The sequence below is a fragment of the Kwoniella pini genome, chromosome 5, assembly GCF_000512605.2.
Source record: "Kwoniella pini CBS 10737 chromosome 5, complete sequence".
Classification (NCBI taxonomy): Eukaryota; Fungi; Basidiomycota; class Tremellomycetes; order Tremellales; family Cryptococcaceae; genus Kwoniella; species Kwoniella pini.
The window spans coordinates 649,978-671,033 of NC_091720.1; the positions used below are offsets into that span (position 1 = coordinate 649,978).

The 21,056-nt window shown below is 40.7% G+C and overlaps 8 protein-coding genes across 8 annotated transcripts; 6 read left to right on the plus strand and 2 right to left on the minus strand.

Moving 5' to 3' along the window:
* Nucleotides 1-888: 888 nt before the first annotated feature.
* Nucleotides 889-1,611, plus strand: I206_104011 (uncharacterized protein; the record flags this gene model as incomplete). Its single annotated transcript, XM_070202870.1, has 5 exons — nt 889-986; nt 1,055-1,109; nt 1,171-1,216; nt 1,306-1,406; nt 1,492-1,611. The coding sequence occupies 5 exons, from the start codon at nt 889-891 to the stop codon at nt 1,609-1,611; spliced, it is 420 nt and encodes a 139-aa protein (XP_070058971.1).
* Nucleotides 1,612-1,986: 375 nt separating this feature from the next.
* Nucleotides 1,987-4,262, minus strand: I206_104012 (uncharacterized protein; the record flags this gene model as incomplete). Its single annotated transcript, XM_019156146.1, has 6 exons — nt 1,987-2,308; nt 2,384-2,943; nt 3,019-3,214; nt 3,319-3,987; nt 4,048-4,091; nt 4,155-4,262. 6 exons carry the CDS (start codon nt 4,260-4,262, stop codon nt 1,987-1,989), a joined length of 1,899 nt encoding a protein of 632 aa, XP_019011104.1.
* Nucleotides 4,263-5,236: 974 nt separating this feature from the next.
* Nucleotides 5,237-7,251, plus strand: I206_104013 (uncharacterized protein; the record flags this gene model as incomplete). Its single annotated transcript, XM_019156145.1, has 4 exons — nt 5,237-5,398; nt 5,542-5,989; nt 6,065-6,553; nt 6,623-7,251. The coding sequence occupies 4 exons, from the start codon at nt 5,237-5,239 to the stop codon at nt 7,249-7,251; spliced, it is 1,728 nt and encodes a 575-aa protein (XP_019011103.1).
* A 1,103-nt stretch (nt 7,252-8,354) lies between these two features.
* I206_104014 (uncharacterized protein) lies at nt 8,355-11,225 on the plus strand (the record flags this gene model as incomplete). Its single annotated transcript, XM_019156144.2, has 4 exons — nt 8,355-8,539; nt 8,600-9,130; nt 9,193-10,426; nt 10,509-11,225. The coding sequence occupies 4 exons, from the start codon at nt 8,355-8,357 to the stop codon at nt 11,223-11,225; spliced, it is 2,667 nt and encodes an 888-aa protein (XP_019011102.2).
* An 805-nt stretch (nt 11,226-12,030) lies between these two features.
* On the minus strand, nt 12,031-15,092 carry I206_104015 (uncharacterized protein; the record flags this gene model as incomplete). Its single annotated transcript, XM_019156143.1, has 4 exons — nt 12,031-12,341; nt 12,415-12,562; nt 12,622-15,011; nt 15,077-15,092. 4 exons carry the CDS (start codon nt 15,090-15,092, stop codon nt 12,031-12,033), a joined length of 2,865 nt encoding a protein of 954 aa, XP_019011101.1.
* A 490-nt stretch (nt 15,093-15,582) lies between these two features.
* Nucleotides 15,583-16,556, plus strand: I206_104016 (uncharacterized protein; the record flags this gene model as incomplete). Its single annotated transcript, XM_019156142.1, has 4 exons — nt 15,583-15,751; nt 15,846-15,940; nt 16,235-16,312; nt 16,395-16,556. 4 exons carry the CDS (start codon nt 15,583-15,585, stop codon nt 16,554-16,556), a joined length of 504 nt encoding a protein of 167 aa, XP_019011100.1.
* Nucleotides 16,557-16,828: 272 nt separating this feature from the next.
* Nucleotides 16,829-17,461, plus strand: I206_104017 (uncharacterized protein; the record flags this gene model as incomplete). Its single annotated transcript, XM_019156141.1, has 2 exons — nt 16,829-16,935; nt 17,086-17,461. The coding sequence occupies 2 exons, from the start codon at nt 16,829-16,831 to the stop codon at nt 17,459-17,461; spliced, it is 483 nt and encodes a 160-aa protein (XP_019011099.1).
* A 669-nt stretch (nt 17,462-18,130) lies between these two features.
* On the plus strand, nt 18,131-20,821 carry I206_104018 (uncharacterized protein; the record flags this gene model as incomplete). The annotated part of the gene is made up of 7 exons (XM_019156140.1): nt 18,131-18,424; nt 18,478-18,597; nt 18,659-18,772; nt 18,856-19,555; nt 19,610-19,674; nt 19,728-20,060; nt 20,123-20,821. 7 exons carry the CDS (start codon nt 18,131-18,133, stop codon nt 20,819-20,821), a joined length of 2,325 nt encoding a protein of 774 aa, XP_019011098.1.
* Nucleotides 20,822-21,056: the final 235 nt, after the last annotated feature.

Genomic DNA, 21,056 nt, shown 5'->3' on the forward strand with positions numbered 1-21,056 from the left:
ATGATCATGAGAAGAGCATGATTTTTGTTGCTGTAGATCTAGTAACGAATACTTCCGAAACAATTGACTTACAGACACCCTACTTCAAATGCGCCCTCTTAGTCATTCATCTGACTACGTACTTTTTCGGCTTCGATCAAGTACGTAAAAAGAATCTGGGGTCCTCAGTTGGGAATTTGGGGTATGATGTATTTAAGGTTAACATGATAAAGTCTTTCAGGCACAGTAAGAGATATACGTATCTTTGCAAATGTTCCTGTTTCTCACCCATTGAAAGAAGGTTGATCATCTGCCTTTTGAAAAATGCTCTCACACGAAGTCTGGAATCATAACTTGACTGTATTTTGAACCATGATTCCTGGCAAATAGGATCTAGCTTCTATAGGAGATCCTTGACTATGGTTGATATTGAATCTCACTTGGCTTTCTTGAGATACAGAAGATATGATCAAATAGGTCATTCGGTATAATCCGGATCTAAAAGAAGCTTGTAAGAATCGCGTACTTAAATCTTTTATTCAAAATCTCATTCCAGTACTTTCTTATATCGTACGTCACCATAGTTAAGAAGTATGTAAGTGTATAGTTCTATTGAAATAAATTAGTATAAGCGACTACCTTTGGGTTTACTTCTGAACTTTGGTCTCAGAAAAACATACTCGGAACTTGTCATCAACCCAATTTCGACTATCATTGCCGCTTATTCCATCTTATAGAAATATCTATATGAATAACAAATTGCCGCTTTCTTTCTTTCACCTATGTAATTGATCTCCCCAATCCTTGCGAAACCTGAGGATCTTTCCTAGACAATCTCTTGAGGACCGAGAAATCCAAACTACCACAACGTCAAACTCACTCATATAATAACCGTTAAAGTCAAGCAATATGTTGCATGACATGGATAATACTTCACTTGAACTTGAATTTGGGACTTTGGCACTTAATTTGAGAGAAATGTGGTATCAACATGGATATACCGGGCTGTAAGTCAATGAAGTATCAATATGTCCGATGGGATTAGAACACTTATTAGTGATTTAAACTTACTTAGACGGTACTTCAGACAGCATATTGCTGATATATATAAACGATTCGAATTCCTAGTTGCAAGTCAAAGTACCCCATCACATCGGTGGAAACGTATTGGCTGATATATTATTGATATAGGACGAAGAAAAAGCAGATCCAGAAACTATTAGAGCAGCTGAAAGTGGTGAGTATTTTTATTCGACTTTCTCCAATCAAGATGATCAAGATTGAAGAAAACTCCATATGCTTATTGGGTATTTTATCATATTTTAGCATGTAATGATTTACTTGCACTTCATGCTGTACCTAATGAAACTTGGTTACCTTATGTTAATGGGATAAAGAGGAGAGTGTCGCAATCTAATAGTACGCAAGTGAGTACACTCGATAACTTTCTCGCGGCTACAAAAGGAAATAACAATAAGCATCTTGATTGAGCTCACCGGTTCCTCTTCATAGTCTTCTCCTCAAGAATCACCCATGGGAGAACAATCTTCAACAGTAGTCGATATGTTAGCTTCTCGTGAGTATGAGAAATTCTCAGCTAGCGAAATATCGCATAGACGAGCAACTACATAAAATGTCTTACTCAAGTCTGATGAGAGAGGGGGAAATGGGGATATCCCAATCTCGATCATTGTGGGAAGAATGGCTAGGATGAGGAATGAAAAAAAGGACAAAATCTAAAATAAAGTAAGGATAATTTGTAAGAATGACTTAACGATTGACGAGTATCTTAAATTTTCTTGTAATTGATAATCCTATAACATAACTACTTGTATGCATTTGTCTCTGTGTTCGTTTGCATCGTCATTCCTAAAGTTTATATACAATCTGAATCTAAAATACGTGTACGATATCGCAAAAAGACAACCATCCGAGCAAAAGTATATACAACAAAAATAAACCCCAAATTTCCGTTACGTCTATGTCAATTCAGCGACCTGGTTGAATTTATCTCTTGTAATAATTTGACTTTTCATCTTGCGTATTTGTACTTAGCTCTGACATGCCGACTACGATTTCTTCTTCACCATTCTTTCCATTCTGCTCAACTTCAATTTCTCCAGCTTTGATATCGTTATTACCTTGACCTTCAGCTTGAAATTTGACCGTCTCTCCATCTGCAAGTTTGGCTTTGTAAAATCCTTTCGCACCTGATTTTAATATTGCTCTTCGTCCTACTCCTGCTACATCGATGTATACTACAGCTACATTCTTGACTGATCCTCCTACTAAAGCTGTTGCTTCACCAGCATCAGCTCCGTACTTATGTCTATAAAGCAAACAACAAAGGGATCAGCATTTATTGTCAAAGCTCCTATCTCGACACTGATATAGGTCGACTTACCCAGCCGCGGAAGACGCAGCGATCGTACCATTGTTGATCAAATCATGTGCCGTTGCTTCGATACTCGTCAACACCACTTCTCCGGCCAAGAGAATCCTTCCTAGTAAAGCTTTCTTCTTAGGTTGAGCTGTTGGGGTGTTAGAGCCTGATCCTGAAACAGTAGGCGACATGCCCATAGGTTCTCCTGTGACCTTTTCTGTATATGACGGTGGAGTGTTGTAACGATCTTTTTCAGCCAACATGGTCTCTGCCTGACTTGGAATCGATATTGTTTGAGCACCTCTGTGAGTCAGCGAACTTGGCGTTTCGGACAGAGGGAGAGTAGGCGAGTGTAGATGAGCTGGCTTGGAGGGTACAGGTGGAGCGTTCGCAGAGTTTCGAACGGCGTACGGTACTGGAATGCTTCCTGTCCCATATTGGCCTGTCACGGCGGTGGATGACCTAGGCGGTAGCGGAGGTCCACCGAAAGGAGAATTGGAATCGATTGAAGCCCTTCTATAAGCTTCGACAGCCGGCTTATAACCGTGGGTATACGTTTTACCAGCTGCAGTAGATATTACCTAAACTCATCATCAGCAGATGTCAGCTTGATAATACAAGGTTTAGCGGGAGCAAGGAGGTAAAGGTCCACGCACACCTGTGATTTTACCGATAGTCGATTTTGTCACTGTAGCGACTTTGACACTTCCATTATGGACTTTCACGAAATTGTCTTTAGTCTGAGGCGAGAACTTGACAGGTTCAGCTCTTGGAGTTGAGTTTTTGATGTAAGTATCTGCACCCGATATCATCTGCCGACCAGACCACGAGCTGAATGAAAGGATCCCCTGACTAAAGTCGAATATATCCTTAGCTCTCGATCTCAATCACACGCTAGAGAGTCACACTCATAACATTCGGGGATTAAATTAATGGGGCTATTGAGAGGTACATACCTGACTTTGTGCGCCCCACGTAATAACCAATCATCTAAATCTTCTTCGGGCACAGTCCGGACTTTGACTCTCAAAGCTTCTTGACCTTCCCTTAGGTGACCAAAATCCAACATGACAGGTTTGTTTCTGTCCTCATTGTTCAACTTTTTATCCTCTTCAACATCAAAGGTCTGATCCAGTTGACCGACGACTTCTCCGTTGTCTTCATTTATCAATACGATTCTGCCTCTCAGATCCTCAGGAGCTAAAGCCTCGCCTTGTTCGGCTCCTCGAGATGAGCCATATGCATAGGTGGATGGCGGTCGTTGGGGTGATGCCGACAAGCCTTCTAAAGCTGTTAGATCTTTACCTAAACAACCATATTGCTTTAATAGTACTTCTAACGAATCAAGATCTTCTAAATCCGCTTGAGAAGCCGGCAAAGGTAAAGTGAAAAGAACTGAAGCATTTGGAACGGTAGTAGAAGATACTTGATAGACTATTCCGTCTTTTTCTTGATGCGGAATCATTTCGGAATTGGGTATAATCGGCATCTCAAAAGTAGGTCCAACTTTTATCACAAGCCAGAAATCATGTGTAGGTGTGGGGGGATCAGCTGAAGAAGGCGAAAAGGGGTTGGCTGTTTGACGACCTATCTCAGGAGGTATAGGTAGTGATACGCATTCAAGACTATGTTAATTATATATCAGATCTTCATTCGAGGGCTGTTCAGTTTAATAAGCTACATACCGAAATTCTCCTCGAGCAAGTGTCATAGTCTCCTCCTCATATATCTTGCGCTTTAGTCAGCTCGCATCCAGATCGATCATGCATTGCGAGACAGAGAATCGACTCACCTGCTTCACTACAGCATGTTCGATGGTCAACAGCAGATATCCACTGGCTTCATCTGCGATTGGAGTTGATACACCACTGCGGTTTGACGGACTAGGCGAATATGACATCGTGTTTGTTCACGTTGTGCGGGGAACGGTCTCGCTTTTGGACTATCTTGGCAGTTGACAATTGACGATATTGATCAGTGATGAAGAACATATCTAAGATGAATGACAAGGGAGACGTGAAACTCGAATTATTCGTTCAACCTGACAAATGCGGGGAATCGATCCTGACGTCACAAAAAGTGTTCACGTAATGAAAACAACTTCTCCTTTTGACCATTTCACTAAAACATCGCGAAAGTCGCAGTTCAATGTGTAAGTGCCATTCAAAGCGAGGTCAACGAGATGGTACCTCCATCCATCGATTTCCACCACGCTACGAGGTCTTGTGAATTGAGGGTTGAGATGAACATATACGATCAATCAAAAATCATTGCTTTGTATGGAATCAAGAAGTTATATTGCTCTTGCATTGAAGGCTTTCATCCAAACACACCGTTGGTGAAACGGTATCATGCACCGTTGCCATTTGGACTCAACTCCTCATACAACGGATTCGGTGCGGCAAGGGTTCGACTCCCTTACGGTGTATATTTTTGCTTTTGGTGGTTTAATCGATGAAAGTGATATAACACGTCTGATTGCGACGCGCCTCTCCTTTTCGGGTGAATTTTGGGTACATCATTGGGAACAACACCATACAACGTAAAAAGGAAAGGAAAGGGTAAATCACAAGAAAGCATCAACATTACAACTTGCTCATTTTGTAAATACATGTTTTGCAATCTATCAAACATCCGTCTATCCGCATATTTGTCATTGGATCATTGACGACCATTGAAGAGAGTCTTATACAAGCACAACGACTTGACATTCCCCTTTCCTTTTAATCATTTATCTACTTGAATAATTATCGCTCAACGATCGAAATTGACCACCTTGAGGTATTGAAACATCCTTGGTATATCTCAAGGTCTTGTTGCTTCACTTCACGATCCTTGGCCTTAAGGGCTTCCTAAAACTCTTGTCTCTTTACCATGCCGATTACACATCTTCCCCTTGATCACCTTTTGAGCTCAACTGCTCCTGAAGACTTTCCCGCTAGAAGACAGTTATCGGACATCTCGACCGCCATAGCTAAAGCAAGGAAAATAGTCGTAGTCAGCGGAGCTGGTATAAGTTGTAGTAGTGGTATACCCGTAAGTGCATAAGATTCTCAAAATACTTTCTTGAAGTGAAATGCAAATCACTGGCGTCAACTTCCAGCACGAATTTCGCGATTTGCAACATATTGAATCGCAATATTGGCTGTATGCTAATCTTTGTTACACAAAACATATAGGACTTTCGATCAGCCAATGGACTTTATTCTTTAGTAAAAGCTAAATATCCAGATTCTTTCTTTTCAGGAAAAGAATTATTTTCATCTGGATTATTTAATAATCCAAATACAACAAGTATTTTTTATACATTTATAGCAGAATTATCAATTGAATGCGAAAAAGCAAAACCAACAAAAACTCATCATTTTATTAAAAAATTAGAATCAAAAAATAAATTATTAAGATCATATACTCAAAATATTGATGGATTAGAAAGACGTTTAGGTTTAGAATCTGGTGGAAGAGGTAAAGGATTTAAAAAAAAAGAGACTCGTAATATTGAATTACATGGTGATTTAGGTAGAGTTAGATGTGTTTTATGTTTTAAAGATTTTCCAATTACTTTTGAATATGTTAATTTATTTAGAAATGGTGAAGCACCTGAATGTCCAGCATGTGAAGAAAGATGTAAGTTATATTTGCTTAAATTTAAAATCCTTTTACATGAAAAATATGCTAAAATAATTTTCGTTTTTTGATAAGGTTTATCTCGTATATCTCGTTCAGCTCGAGCTACATCGGTTGGAACTCTTCGTCCTTCAATAGTTTTATATGATGAACCTCATCCTCTAGGAGATGATATTGGATCTTTAACAACTTATGATCTTTCTCGTCAACCTGATATACTTTTAATAATGGGAACAAGTTTGAAAGTACATGGATTGAAAAGATTAGTAAAAGAATTTGCAAAATCAGTTCATGCTCAAAATGCATTATCATCAACTAGTGGGAAAAATAAGAAGAAGGGCATAGTGATTTTTGTAAATGCTACTCCTCCGCCTGAAAAAGAATGGGAAGGTATAATAGATTATCATATACAAGGTGAAACTGATAAATGGGTAGAAAGAGTTGAAGAGGAATGGAAAAGGATTAAACCTCAAGATTGGGAAATACAGACTTTATTGGATGGAGAATTACCAATCACTGCCAAACCAAGACCAATCAAAGCAAAGGGTAAGCCAAAAGCTAAACGTAAGTTTCATCTCCCTTCTGTTTATAGCCAATCGCAATACTGGAAAATTGACCTCTATTCGTGAATAGTCACTGCTAAATCCAAAGGACCAATACAACTTCCTACACCTAGTCCAACAGCTTCTCCTCGTTCTCCTATGAAATCACAAAGTATTTCAAACGAATACTCTTCGCCTATTCCTTCACAGAAAATTAAATCTGATCATTTGGATTTCGGTTCCGATTCTGAATTAAGTGAAGCTCCACCTACGCCACCTTCACCTTGGTCACCTTCCAAAAGACGATCAAACGCATTTGATAGTCCAAGTAAGAAGACCAAATCATTTGATAAAGATATTCCTATTACTGGAATCAACGCCACACCCGGTAAAGGTAATCTTTTCTCCTTCTCTAAATCTGTCTGGAATGGAAAAGAGAATCAAGATGAGAATGAAAATGATTGGGTTGATGAATGGGAAGTCTTCAATTCAGCACCTAGCAAAGCAGAATTATCGCTAAGAAGCGGACTTGAGAATATTAGTAAACCCGAATGTAAAGCATTGGGAGAATTGACAAATAATATATCGATACCTGAGAAGAAAGCTTTAACGAAGAGCAAGAATACAAAGATTAAACCCATTGTAGTGCATAGTCCGAGAATACAAAGGCGGAGAAAACCAACTGCTAAAGTTTTAGCTGCGTTGGAAGGGCAGGTATAAATTAGTATTTAATAGATACTTGTAATATTGTGTCTTTGTACCACGTCATATCGATTCTTCCTATCTATTATCTCATACCGGCTTCTTACATATCCTTCTCGATAATTGTGTCTGTATACCACGGTTTCAAATCAGCTGCAAGTCGATTAGGGGAGATTCGAATTTCAATCGTTCGTCCCCTTGTACCCGGTCAGTAAATCAAATATAATGATAATGATAATCATAAGCATGTAACTTTGTAACCTGTTCTAAGTGCCAGAAAGAGCTTAATTATGGTAACATGGCATTCAGTACAGCTAGACGTAGAGGAGAATTATGCTGTGCCACTTAGATTAGGTTATGCGTAGTTTCAGAGGTATTATAGTTGTTATGTCATCATTTTTCGAATGTCGTCGCGTGTACTCGTGTAATGAGTCAGTGCCTAGTCTATGGTGGTCACTTATGATCATCTTGAATTATTCTTAACGACTAGTCTCTTGCTTTCAACTCATTTAAATCATTGACAAACTACATTATCATCAACACACATATAGCAGATCCTACTACTGCTTCAATCAAGGCTAAGCAATAACCTGATGCCAGTCTTACATTGTTTGTAAAGTATAAAGAAGCAGATTATCCTCGGCTTTCTCATCAACCTAATTTACGCCGGTATAACATATCCGTATTCGCTTGAATCAGAACCGTCCTTCCGCCAATTTGGGGACAATCCAACACAAATAACCTCCTTGCAGCCTTGATCCCGACAACTTGTTACAACTATAACCTAGGTCTAGTCGTCCCTTGTACACATAATCATCTTTGCGGACTCGTACTCACTGGAGGAACTTGGAAAGCAGTGAGCTGACGATCATGTCGGTAATACAGACAAGTAGTAAGTACCTCTTACACTTCTAAACTCAAGTCGGCCTTTCAATCGTCATACAATATACAATTCCTTTGTCTCTCCTTCGAACTTGACGCAAATAGTATTTTTCTCCTTCTTCAACATCGAAGTGATATTTACATTCATCTCGTCGATGCAATCGCACAATCAGACTTCTCTTTTTACCCTAAACCCCTAAAATCCAGAAATAGACTGACTCTTCTTGATGTATGTAGTAATGCAGCCTCCCAATGTCCCTTCGCCGACGTTAGCTACTCCCAGGCCTAGCTCCATGAACCTCAAACCTTCCACTGATCCTTCCAATCATATCGAGCTAAACTCTCGGCCAAATGGTAATGACTATATTCAAGCGAATGAGGATAAGCAAGATGATGAAGAGCACTTAGAGAATGGCATTGATGGGTATGTAGGAGCTGTGAAATGTTGTGATGACACAGACTGATTTCTGTTTCACTCATTTAGCCGGATCACGCCAACAGCAGATAGCCGTAGCAATCCTAGTCGAGCCTCTTCATCAGCTTCGAATCAACCTTCACCAAATTCAACCACAATGTCTCTCGAGAGTCAATTGACAAGCTCTTCAAACCCACCTAATCCCTCATATACACCGACAAACGGTCACGCCAATACGGAGGCAGCAGAAGCCGGATTCGGTTCTGCTCAAGCTGAAGAACAGCTCAAAAATGCTTTAAAATCGAAAGATCGAATATTTTTACTTAAACTATCGAAGGAATTTGAAGCTTTTATCAATAGGCTAGTACTCAACAAAGGTCAAATATCTTCAAATGCCGAAAACGGTACAAACCAAACTCCCACTACGTCAACTTCACTCATGGCTTCTATAAGCTATAGTGCGACTATTCGCGTGCCCATAACAAGCAACTTCCAAAAGATGTTGGTATACAAGACTGCGGAATGGTACGGGTTGAAAGCCGTATCAGGTCAAGAGGGAGGCATGGTGATAGGTGTAATCGGCAATTTCAACGATAAAAGGTAAGACACGTCCAAAAGAGTGCATGTGATGTAAAACAAAGCTGATTTGATTATATCTGTAGCTCATCCCTGATACTTTCTGACCTTGTACCAACAGTACACAGTGCGGAGGGACAGACGCAAAGATTTCAAATCATGAGAAGGGCGCCTAATCGAGGAGAGGGATCCGGAAGTTCGTCGCCTGCAGAAGGTTCAACTTCATCTGGCGGACCCAGATTGAGAACAATGGAAGAGAGAGAAGCCGAATATGCTGCTGCCAAGGGCAGGATATATGGGAAATCAATCGACACTGATGAAGTCAATGGGCAAGGATCTGCCGAAACCAGTCAAGTTATCGAATCTGGGATTGAAGCTGCCGACGACGAGATCGACCCTATACCTCGCCATTTATATCCAACGACTGACGTGATCTATCCATCGTTATCTCATTCACCTAGACCAGACTCCAACGTACCACCACCGATAACTACCCCTATACCAGGAATGTCAAATCAGTATCTTTCTACCTCCTCAGGCCAGTATAGCTATCAATCAAGTTGGCCACCGTATAGAGAGCAAGTAGATTCTAATCGGTATCCTATCTCTCAACGTTTCAGCGGAGTGCAATCTATGCAGCCTCAGCAACCGCAACCAGGATACGGAATGATGCCTCCGGGATACATGGATGTTGGTCAGAACGGATATTATATGTCTGGTCTACCTCAACAGAACGGATATGCAGCTCCGGGTGGATGGATACCATCTCCGTCAAACAACGGATATCCTGCCCAGATCTCTCCTGTTCAACAATCTTACGGCATGCAGCAGCAAAATGGAATGAACGGTCCACCTCAGCAATGGGCATATCCTCAACAGCCACAACCAGTGCCTATGCCGATGATACCACAAGGCGCCCCGTACGCTTACCCGCCAGCACCACCTCCTCAACAGTTTCAACCAATGCTTCCCGCACCTATGCCACAGTACCGACAAGGCAGCCATCCGCAGCTTGTCCAACCCACTCCACTCCGGCCTGCAATCCAGCCTCACAGCTCGGCTTCAAGTAGTATCTCCTCAAGATCATATCAAGATGGATCAAGACCCCATTCAAGAGGTTCCACAACAAGTACGAGATCCGCCGCGAGCAGTGTAAGGCTCGGTGCGATGTATCCTGCTTCTCAAGGGCCGGGATATAGACAACGAGCCATGAAGAGCCAAGGTGTCAATGGTATGACTACCCTCGGCGGTCCTAACGGGGGAGGTCTGGGAATGGGTAATGGATCGGAAAGTAGAAAGAATACTAGAGGACACAGTCCTGTAAGTTTTCCTTTTTTACTTTCAAGCCAGAATTGGTGAAAAATACCAGTTATCATATACTGATAAAACTTCCATCTATAAGTCGTCAGCAACCACAGCTTCATCTCGATCTTCCAGAAGAACATCCTCGATCCCTTTGTCGATCCCAACTTCGTCTCAACATCAATTACCTCAACGACCAGACTGGGCCGCAAACAATGTTCCATATCATCCTTCACCTCTTCCTGTGCCCGGTACAGCGGGGCTAAATGGGTATGTCAATGGTCCACCAAGTGCAGTCGAGTTTCCGCCATTACTTAGGCAAGGTCAAGGTACAAATGCGGAACCAATGCAAGTTGAACGAGTCAAGATCAAACCTTCTTCAGGATCAGTTTGGAATGGTACGACTGTCAATATTAAGCCTACTACGCATTTGCACAATGGCTCGACAGGTAATGAACAAAAAATAAGTATCTTACCTGGTCCATCAAGGACACCTGCACCTGTGCCTGCTTCTGCTCCTCCACCGCAACAACAAGAGATGGTTGATCCAGATTTCCCAAGAAGATTACCTTCTAAAACTCAAGCAGTTTTATATGATCCTTCTGCTAATTCACATTCGAGACCTTCATCAGTAAATACCAATAAATCAATAACTTCGAATTCCAATTCGAATATCGCTCTATCAGCAGAAGAAATCATAGAAGCTAGATTAGCACAAATTAGTCTAGATAATGGAATTTATATTGGTAGTGCACCAAATTCAAGAGATGGTGCAGGACCTGGTAAAAGTTATGCAAAAGTACTTAGGAGGGATTAAGATACGTGAAAGTCAACAAAGTAAAAATTGTGGAAAAATGAAATTATAAAATGAAAAGGGAACGATACCATGGCATTTATATATAAATTAGCATACAGCACACGCATTACATTAATATTTTTGGGATTTTTATAAGTTTTTTTTCTTTTTGGGGAGAAAGTAAAAGAAAAGGATGAAAGAAAGATTTGGGAATTGGACTTTTTCATAATTTGAGTTCAATGAATTGAGTTGATTTAGATAACAATTGATATTGAGAGGAGATTTGTATTCGAAATAATCTATGGATTTTACAATTCGATACAATTACATGATAAGTGAAGTATATAAAATTTCAAGCATAAGTTGAAATTGAAGAGATTTTTTTTAAGATTGATAAATTAAATATAATTATAATTAAATTTTGTTGCATTATGCATTATGCATTGAAAATTTAAAACATTAAAAAGACAATTTTAATCAATGTCTCATCTATTTTCAATTTTTCATCTTTTTTTGTTTTCTTCTTTTTAATCTATTAAAATTTTAGAAAATGAAATTACGTATTGACGATTATGTATTGGAAATTAAATTTTAGATAATATCATATTAATTTGTTTTATTCATATATAACATTTTTATAAAGCACAAATTATGTGATGTTATTAAAAAAAGTAATTCATAAATATTACTGATGACAAAATACTTTTTAAAAAAGTAAATACAACGATATTAATCAAACTATATAAATATTCATTTCCATTTCAATCCACTTAAAAAAAAAAAATCTTCATCTAACCTTATTTTATACAATTTGAAAAGGTGAAAATCATTCTTCATATTCTTCTTCAATTCTATCAAATTCATCTAAATGACCATCATCTTGTTCTTCTTCTTCTTTATTTTCATTATCTTCATAATCATCCTCATCTTTTTCTTCTTCCATCATTTCTCCAACAAACGTATCATCCCCTTCTTGTTGAGCTACTATATCTTCATTTAATTGATTATTATGAGGTCTAATACTATTTAATTTCCTTAATTTATCTGCATCATATTTTGCTTCTTCAAATAAAGCTTCTTCTTTATCCCATGGTTTAGTTGGATCATATCCTGCTGATTTTGTAAGATATTCTTTATCTAAAATCAGAACAACACAAAAGTATTAGCTTTTTTCTTTTCACATTGCTCAAAAAGTTATTACTAAACTCACCTATAGGTTTTCTAGCCAAAATCGCTGCAGTCATTTTATCAGGATTTGATCTATTTTCTCTAACACCTTTCATTTTTAATTGTTTAATTGTTCTTCCAGGGAAATAAGCTTTCATCAATGTATAATTTTCACCAGTTTCTTCCAATACCTTAAAATAAGATGAAAATGTTAATTTTATTTCGTAAATATAATGAAAATTTGACTTACTTGGTAAAATAATTCTGTTTCTAAAACAGTCCATCTTTGAGGTTTAGTATATTTTGCAAATGAATTAGCATTTATGAATTTAGTTTCATCATCAATTTCAACAATTTCACCATCATCTCTTTCTTGCATTTCTCTCATTCTTCTTCTTTCTCTTTCTTGTTCTCTTCTATATCCTTCAATATCAGGATATTCTGTATCTTCAATAGTTTTTTCCCAATCATATTCAATTTCTTCATCATCACCTTCACCTTCACCTCCATCTACAATCGGCACATCGTCTATGATTGCTATTCCCGCCGCTCTGATCGCAGCAATATCCGCATCTCGTTCTTCTTGAGCAGCAATATCTTCAGCAGTCATAATTACATCTTGATCGTCATTTTCATTTTCTCCAGCTTGACTTTCGTTTTCCCCGAAAAGAGCTTGATTGGGATCATTATTCACCGGAACATCATTATATTCTTCATCGTCGTATTCCTCATCCTCCTCATTGAAAACATCAGGTCGAGCAGAAATCTCCCTTCGATTGTCAGGTTCGGGAGTAGATTCGGGTGTCAACCTCTCAGGTTCAGGTTCATATTCTTCTTCAGAATCATCTTCATCCGCACTGACTATCGATTCATCCATTCCTAATTTACCCAACTCCTCTCTTCGCCTAGCTCTATCCCGATTCTTGCTTTGACGGACTTTTCTACGCTTAATCTGATTACGCTTCCAAGTATGTTCAGCGCGTATTCTAGCATTTTCACGTTTTTGCAATTGTTCCGCTCGTTTATTTTCATCAATCTTAATAGCTCTTTTCGATACTTTTCCTTGGGCTGCTAAGACTGTCGCTAAATCGCCCATAGTAATGACTACTTCATCCACTTTGTCCCCGACCATCTCATCAGGCTGGATATCTTGTAGTGATATAGAAGCCACACCCGGTGCTCTGCCTTTCTTCCGCCGTTTGATAGGTCGTCCGTCTTCATCTTCGCCTACAAGCTGCCTTTTCTCCCCAGTAGCTGTATCGAGTGAGCCCTCAGAACCTTCTTCTTCTTCTTCATCCTCTTCATCGCTTACCCCGCCGTCCTCGGTGGACGCTCTGATTGCACGGGGTCGTGATGCTCTGGCGGTGCCCCTCTGTGACTGTGCGGTGACATTAGGCATATTTGAGCTCGACTTAGCGAGTGGAGCAGCACCTTTCGTGATTCGAGCTTTGCCTTTCCGTATCCTTGGCCCGCGATTCGATGGCTCGCCGATACTTTCGACAGCAGCGGCAGCCAAGGCGGTAGCTTCCTCTCGAGTGATCAAGGGCGCTGCGTTGGGCGTGGAAATGGTGGTAGTGGAAGTGGTACCAAGAGACGGGGGCATTCCAGGCTGAGATGCAGATATCCCAAGGGAGGGAGGAAGACTGGCGTTATTCACAGAAGGCGAAGATGAAGGTTCAGCTCGACTGGCTGGAGGACGAGCAGGGCGTTGAGGTTGTCGAGGCGAAGGTGGAGGCATAGATATACCTGATGCGGGTGCACCACCAGAGGATAAAGGTGGTTGGGGGATCACGGAAGGTTCTCGTCGGGATTGCGGTGTGACTGATGATGCTCTCTGAGAAGGGACGACAGAAGGCGCTCGCTGAGGTTGAGGTGTAGCTGAAGGTGCTCTATCTGAACGGGAAGCGATGGAGGGTGTTCGCCGACGAATTTGACCAGGTGAGGGGGAATCCGAGGAATGGTTTCTTGCTGCGTCGAGCAAGGATAGCTTGGGAGGATTTGCTGGTGGTGGTGGTACAGCAAAGGTTGCCTTGGGACTAGTCGCAACATGTGGACGCGATTTCTGCTTCGAACGTACTGAAGAATCCGCCGTACTTGTAGTTTCGCCTTGAAGCTCGTCGATTGCCGTTGAGGCGAGGACAGGAGGTACAGTCTGTGACGAGGACATTGGGCCGGATTCAGCAATGTGTTCCGGGGCAGCATGAATGTTGGAGGGGCCTGAGCTCTGAGTCAAGGGAGCCTTTGAGGGCGATATCGCTGACCGTATGGCTCTGATTTGTGACGAGGGTATAGGTGAGGGAGTTATACGAGGGTTCTTCGGCGGTGATGATTCCGATACCGGTGTTTCAGTCGTTGTCGACTGAGGATCGATCTGTTTCGACGAGGGAGAATCCGGTTGGACAAGAGCAGATGGTACTCCATCTTGAGCAGAGGTTGGTGCAGACGGATGCTGCGAAGAGAGGGGCTTTTTGAGTTGTGAGGAGGCAGTTGCTGTGGATTGCGAAGACGCAGGCGTCCGGTCTTGCGATGAAGTAGCAATACCATTTTGAGCGGAGGTGGGTGTCTTGGTAGGCGGTCGAACCGGAGGAGCTTTCTTTTGACCTCCTGGTTTGATTGTCGGGCGGAATTTATTCTGACTCGCTACTCAGTCACGTCAATTTGCAGTCCTATGTCAAGACGATTTATGATATTGTAGCTGAACTCACGGAGTCTCAAGGACATTATGTCACGACTATCTTGGATCTATCATAAGAAGCTAAAATTGGAAGGCGTTTGTTTGGAAAGCAAAGGTTGAGATATCTAACTTATACAGGTTGGCCCGTTGCACAGGCCTACTTTTTCAAGTTTTCGATGGCTCAATGGGCAAGTATCGAAGGCAGCCGAGAACAGTTGGTACTACAAAAGGATAATAGGAATGTCAGTTGTCAAAAAGTCAGAAATCATGTAATTGAAGTGGACTTGAGTTGTTGATACAATTCCGACGCAAAAACAAAGGTTAGGTGGCAAAAGCGGGGAGTTCCACCAAGGCCATCTCTGTTGCCTAATTCAGCTAAAATGACAGAAGTCAAGCCGCAAGCCTAATCAAATGTACCTTTAAGCATCGAATCCCCTTGCACCATTTGCACATCCTGCGAGCAGTTAATTATCAGCACTTTATTGTCCTATATTCATCAAATAAGAACATATATACCCAAGCATACACATAGACAGAATGCTTCGACCTACACTCTTGCGAACAGCTTTACCAAAACGAGCAATCGTAACTCGATTCGCATCGACAGTAGCACCTTCACCAGTCACAACTTCCGGTACACCAGATGTAGCTGAGACTTCTTATATTCCTCAAAGATTATCACCAGGAGAAGAGATTGATCCTCAATGTGAGCCCTTATCCAATCCATTCTTCTAATCACATATACGAATGTCTGTATGAGTATGGATTGCATTGAGACTGAAAGCCGTCTGAATTTTTAGTAAATGGTTACCCTCAATTACCAAATATATCTAATCAACAAAGAGAACCTTTCGGATGGTGGGATAGACAAGAAAGAAAAAACTTTGGTGAAGTCGTGAGTATGATTTGGTCAAATTCAGAGGACCTAGTCCGTCGCAAGGTAGATCTGAGAAAGCGGTGTCGGCGAGGGTGGACGCGAAGCCGAGGGAAGAATAGACATTATCGCAGACATGGAGTGAAAAACAAGCAATAGAGGGAGTGAAAGCATTTGGCTACGATGTTTCAGTATCATCTCCATTCTATAGAACAATAAAAAGAAAGATATAGAGAGCAGTGAAAGGTCCTCAACGATCGTGTTATCGGAAACTGAACTCGCAATCGATATACTGACCACGTTTGATCACCACAGATGCACGAATCCGAAGATGTAATCGGTATGTGGGGACCTGATGTTCACAAGACAACACCATGGAGTGCTTTGTTCCAAGTGAGTCCCTTCTTTATCCTTACTTAGCACTATTGTACAAATCAAACTAGGAGTTCAATTGCTGAGATTGCTTTTACCATAGTTATCGGTAGCTTTCTCGCTTATAGGAGTAGCATCTTACGCATTAATCTCCAATCGACCTGAAAGACCTGTAGCTCAACGAACATATCCTTTCAACGGATTAGAAAAGGAATTAGGCGGTAAGGATGTTGCTGCTAGACCTGAGGAAATTGATGAGGAATAGATGTTTGACATCCAGTATGTATTATGCTTGATATGCAATATATCATTTTGCCATTAACATGCACATGAAATCACTATGTGGTGAATTATGAGTGTTGGTGACGTATTTTGATGGGAATAAATGGGTCAATGCGTCACTATAATGAGTGACCATATAAAAGACTTACTTGATTCCTATTTTCTCACTTTCTTCTACCTTTCTTTCCTCCCTTTTACAGCAGGGATTAACTTAAAAAAACGACTGCTTCGATTTGGAATTTCTCTATCATCACAATGCGTGAACTCCATTCTGAACATGACGACCCTACTTTGGATGTGACTTTGATCTCGAGCGATAATGTAGAATTGAAAGCTAGTAGTCACCGACTAATCAAGTTCAGGTGAGTCTTTTGCTCTCGTCAGCACAAAGTCTTCCTTCGTCGAACTGAACGGGAATCATTTATTCAGTACATTCTTCGACGATGTGTTCACGATTCCGAAATAAATGAGACAAGTCTCAACCCAGTCGAGCTCGATTTTCATTCCGCCAGTATCTCAATCTTCCTTGATCTCGTCAATGCGCCAAATTACTGTCAGGACTTCATCCTCGAACAAAAGTCGATCAAATTCTGGCATATGAAAACACTTCTACTATTAGTCGAATTCACCTTATGTGAAAATTCCCTCGTTGACAAAGTCCGACAAGCTGTGATCAATCTAGCGAGTGACCATGTTCCAGAACTACTTGAATTAGCTTTAACACGTCAAGATCTGGGATTGTTCAAAGAAGCTCTTGGTCGTGCCAAACCATTTCCTCTACCTGCGATTTGCTCAAGGAACTTTCAGTACGACAATGATCATCCAGAGCGCAGAAAAATTGTCACAACATTCGACGAATGGTTCGAACATCTGACTCCGACCTACTAGGTGGATATTTTGAAACTTATGGTAGTACGACTCTCAAGTACAATTTGGGACGAAATCGGAGTCAGCCATTTCTCTAAAGAAGACTGGGAGTGGATCGCCGAGAGGATAGACCCAAAGAAAACATTGATGGAAAGATGCTTAAAGCGAGATTGATAGTATCGACCTCTGCCATCATAACCAAAACAGTCTTTGACCACTACCGTATATAACGTATTCCTTTAGTAGCCATACCTGGATACCCACGCAAGTTCATGTATATAGAATGCTGGGATAACATACTGTATCGCAGTTGCATGTGACATCCATGTACAAGACCTTCATCAGAAAGTGACGCATAACATCTTGTCAGCTCAATCGTACGAATTGATCAATGAACAATACAACCTTTTACCTTTAGCCCTTCTGCTTCTTTCGTTACCACATACCCTCATGGTCACGTGAGGATCGACATATCAGTGGGGCACCAGTATTTTATGTTTGTGTTGATTGATCTATTTATTTGAGGATCTGTGCGCGTTCCTTTGATTTCTATTAAGTTAGTTGATAATTGTCTCTATTTCAAACAGGCTGCTGATTTACATTAAACACGAGACTAGCAATCTGTGCGGTCATTTAGTTAATACTGGCTAGAAATATAACGGAGGAAGCTGTAAAGTGGTATCCGTAACGATGTCACTTAGCGTTTCCCCTTCATCCTCATCGCCCTTGACGATTCATTCAAGACCTCTTCCACCTAATAGAAAACGAAATTCTTATACCCCTTCACCGAGAGCTACACCTCGTATCACACCAGAATCTTCCTTCGCTGATCAAGGAGATGTATCGATACTAGCTTCGCCCAATGTCAAGCAACATGATGGCACGTTAGGAGGATTGAGAGAGAGAAGTGAAGAGGAATTAGCTAGAGCAGATCGAGAGGAATTGGAAGAAGCCTTGAAGAGAGAATGGCAACATAGAGACTATGTGGGTATTAATCTACGATAAAGCTGTCATAAGGCTTACATACGTCATTCTAGCTTCTTCAACGCATTGAACAAGCTGAAAGTGAACGAAAGAATCTGGTCAATAAGCAAGAGGAGCTAATAAAAGGTATGAATGCCTTACAAGCTAGAGGCGATGAGGCGTACAATGAACAGGTAGGGCGGTATCTTTTCATTATGTCTAGTATATAAGCTAATATAAAGGGATGTTGGTCAGAGTCGAATGGAAGCTGATTTGGAGGAACGAGATGAATTGCTTGAAAGATTGAGAAAGCGGTTGGCAGATTCAGAGAGACAAGCTAGGGAAAGCCAGAAGCGCTATATCGAGCAAGTGAGTTCCAAAAAAAAAAAAAAAAACCTGCATCACAGCCTAAATCAAATGACTGGCTTGCTGATACAACCTATTGCATTTAGGAGCAAACTTTTGAAATTGAAAGACAGGCTCTGCAAGCTCAAGAAAATCACTTACAACAGCGACTCAAATCCCTTTCATCCTCTTCTTCTTCTATACGCAGATCGGTGACTCCGACACCTCCTTCTGATACTGAAAACGTGTCCTCGTTAAAGGATGAATTGGCTTCACTGAATCTTTCACATTCCACTTTACTGGCAAAGCTAAATACAATCACTAAGGAATTGCACGAGTTGAAAATATTGAATCAAGAACTTGTAGAAGAGAATGAAGGATGGGAATTCTTAGTCAGAGAAAGGACGATGAATGGAAAATTACGACAAGAAGGTGGATTACTTTCTAATGAAGACGAAGAAGAGATTTATAGCGAGCCTCGACAAAACGCCAGATTGGACCCAGAATTAGAGGAAGAAATGAGTGAATTAGCTTCCGATTTGGATAATCAATCACCCATCTTCGATGACGATCATCAATTTTTCGCCACAAATCTTGATAGAGAGGAGAAGTGGAAGAGTGGACAACATTTGGCTCCTCCGTCGAAATCGAGGAAAGGCAAGAAAGATAGAGCTGTTAGTGGATCTACTCCTGTCGAGCCTAATGGAAGCGGGCTGGACTTAGCGAGTGAGTTGGGGAAAGCGGATGAGAAGCCGGATGAGAACGCAAGTGTTGTTTCGGACTCTGGAAAGCATATTGAAATTGCTGGTGAGCTTCGGTAAGGTTTCCTGCCATCTGAATATCGCTGACAGCTGCATCCAGCTCTTCGATCGGAGGTCAAACAACTGAAAGAATCTAACAAAGCGTTGACTCTCTACTGCTCCAAGGTACATAGAATCAATCATATGAGAATTGTAGAGCTAATCGACCATTTTTGTAGATCATTGACCGCATAATCGCTCAAGAAGGCTTCGAACATGTCCTTTCAGTGGATTACAAAACACGTCGAGCCACTACTCGAGCAGCAAGCGGATCTTCTACACGTCCAGCATTAAAGGATGTCCTCAATATCCCCAGAGGCATGACTACTTCGCCTATTTCAGAAGAATCGCCGGCGATTGTAACAACTGAACCTAGTATCGAGCCAGTCAAGCCAAAGAAGGCTAGGCCACTTAGCATGATGGTAAGAGCAATGACTGGACCAACGGAAAAATCCGTTCCTCCTGCTGCTACGCAACCTCCTGTAACAGAAGAATCCAAAGCTGACAAACGAGTGAGTCAGCTACCTTTACGATAGGAGAGATAGCAGCTGACGAGGCGTCTCTCTGCGTGTAGGCCAGAAGAGGATTCTCGTTAGATTTCCGTTCAATGGGATTCGGTGCTTCATCTTATACAGCTCCAAACGAATCATCCAAATCATCCTTACGACCTTTAACTTTATCTTCCAAGTCCACTTCAACATCCGGACGATCAAGCTCAGCACGAAAGCTAGATATACATGAAGAAGACGAAGAAGATAGGAAAGAGAGACATAGAATGGAAGCTACTATGAAATTGATGGGTATAAATCGTACTCCTTCACCGAGTATTCCTGAAGATCCAAATGAAGGTAATCCATCTTATTTACACCAAGGAAAAGCAAACTGGATCTCATCAATTCGAACTTCTGCCTCTTCTTCAAGAAAGAGTTCAGAAACTCCATTAGAAAGATTATCTTCGACTATAGGAATGACGGAAGATAATTCCATATCATTTGAAGATGTAAATGATCCTAAAACTGCTATTCAAGCTTTGAAAGCTTTTGATGAAAGAGAAGCTCAAAAAAGAAAAGAAATTCAAAAAGGAAAAAGAAATAGTATTTACACAAGTCCACCTAAGATTGGACTTGGTCGACGAATAAGTATAGAACATAAAGAAGATGAGGATTTAAGGAATAGAACAATAAGTAAATCTGAAAGTATAAATACCCTTTGGAGTATTGGAGGTGGAGATAGTAGACCGAATAGTGGTGAGATTGTTCTTGACAAGAAGTAGTACTGGATCCATCGAGCTGGCAAAATGCGACTCCTATTACAATCGCTGATTAGGTTGTAAAAGATTTGAAAGGAAAGGGCATTTCGCTGTGCAAATATTTAACCTGCTTAGCATACGATCGCGATTCACTTGTGATATTATTCTTTTGTACGCGATTACCATAATGACTTATTACATACAATGCATTATATCATATAATATACATATTCATCAACATCATTACTTCATAAATGGG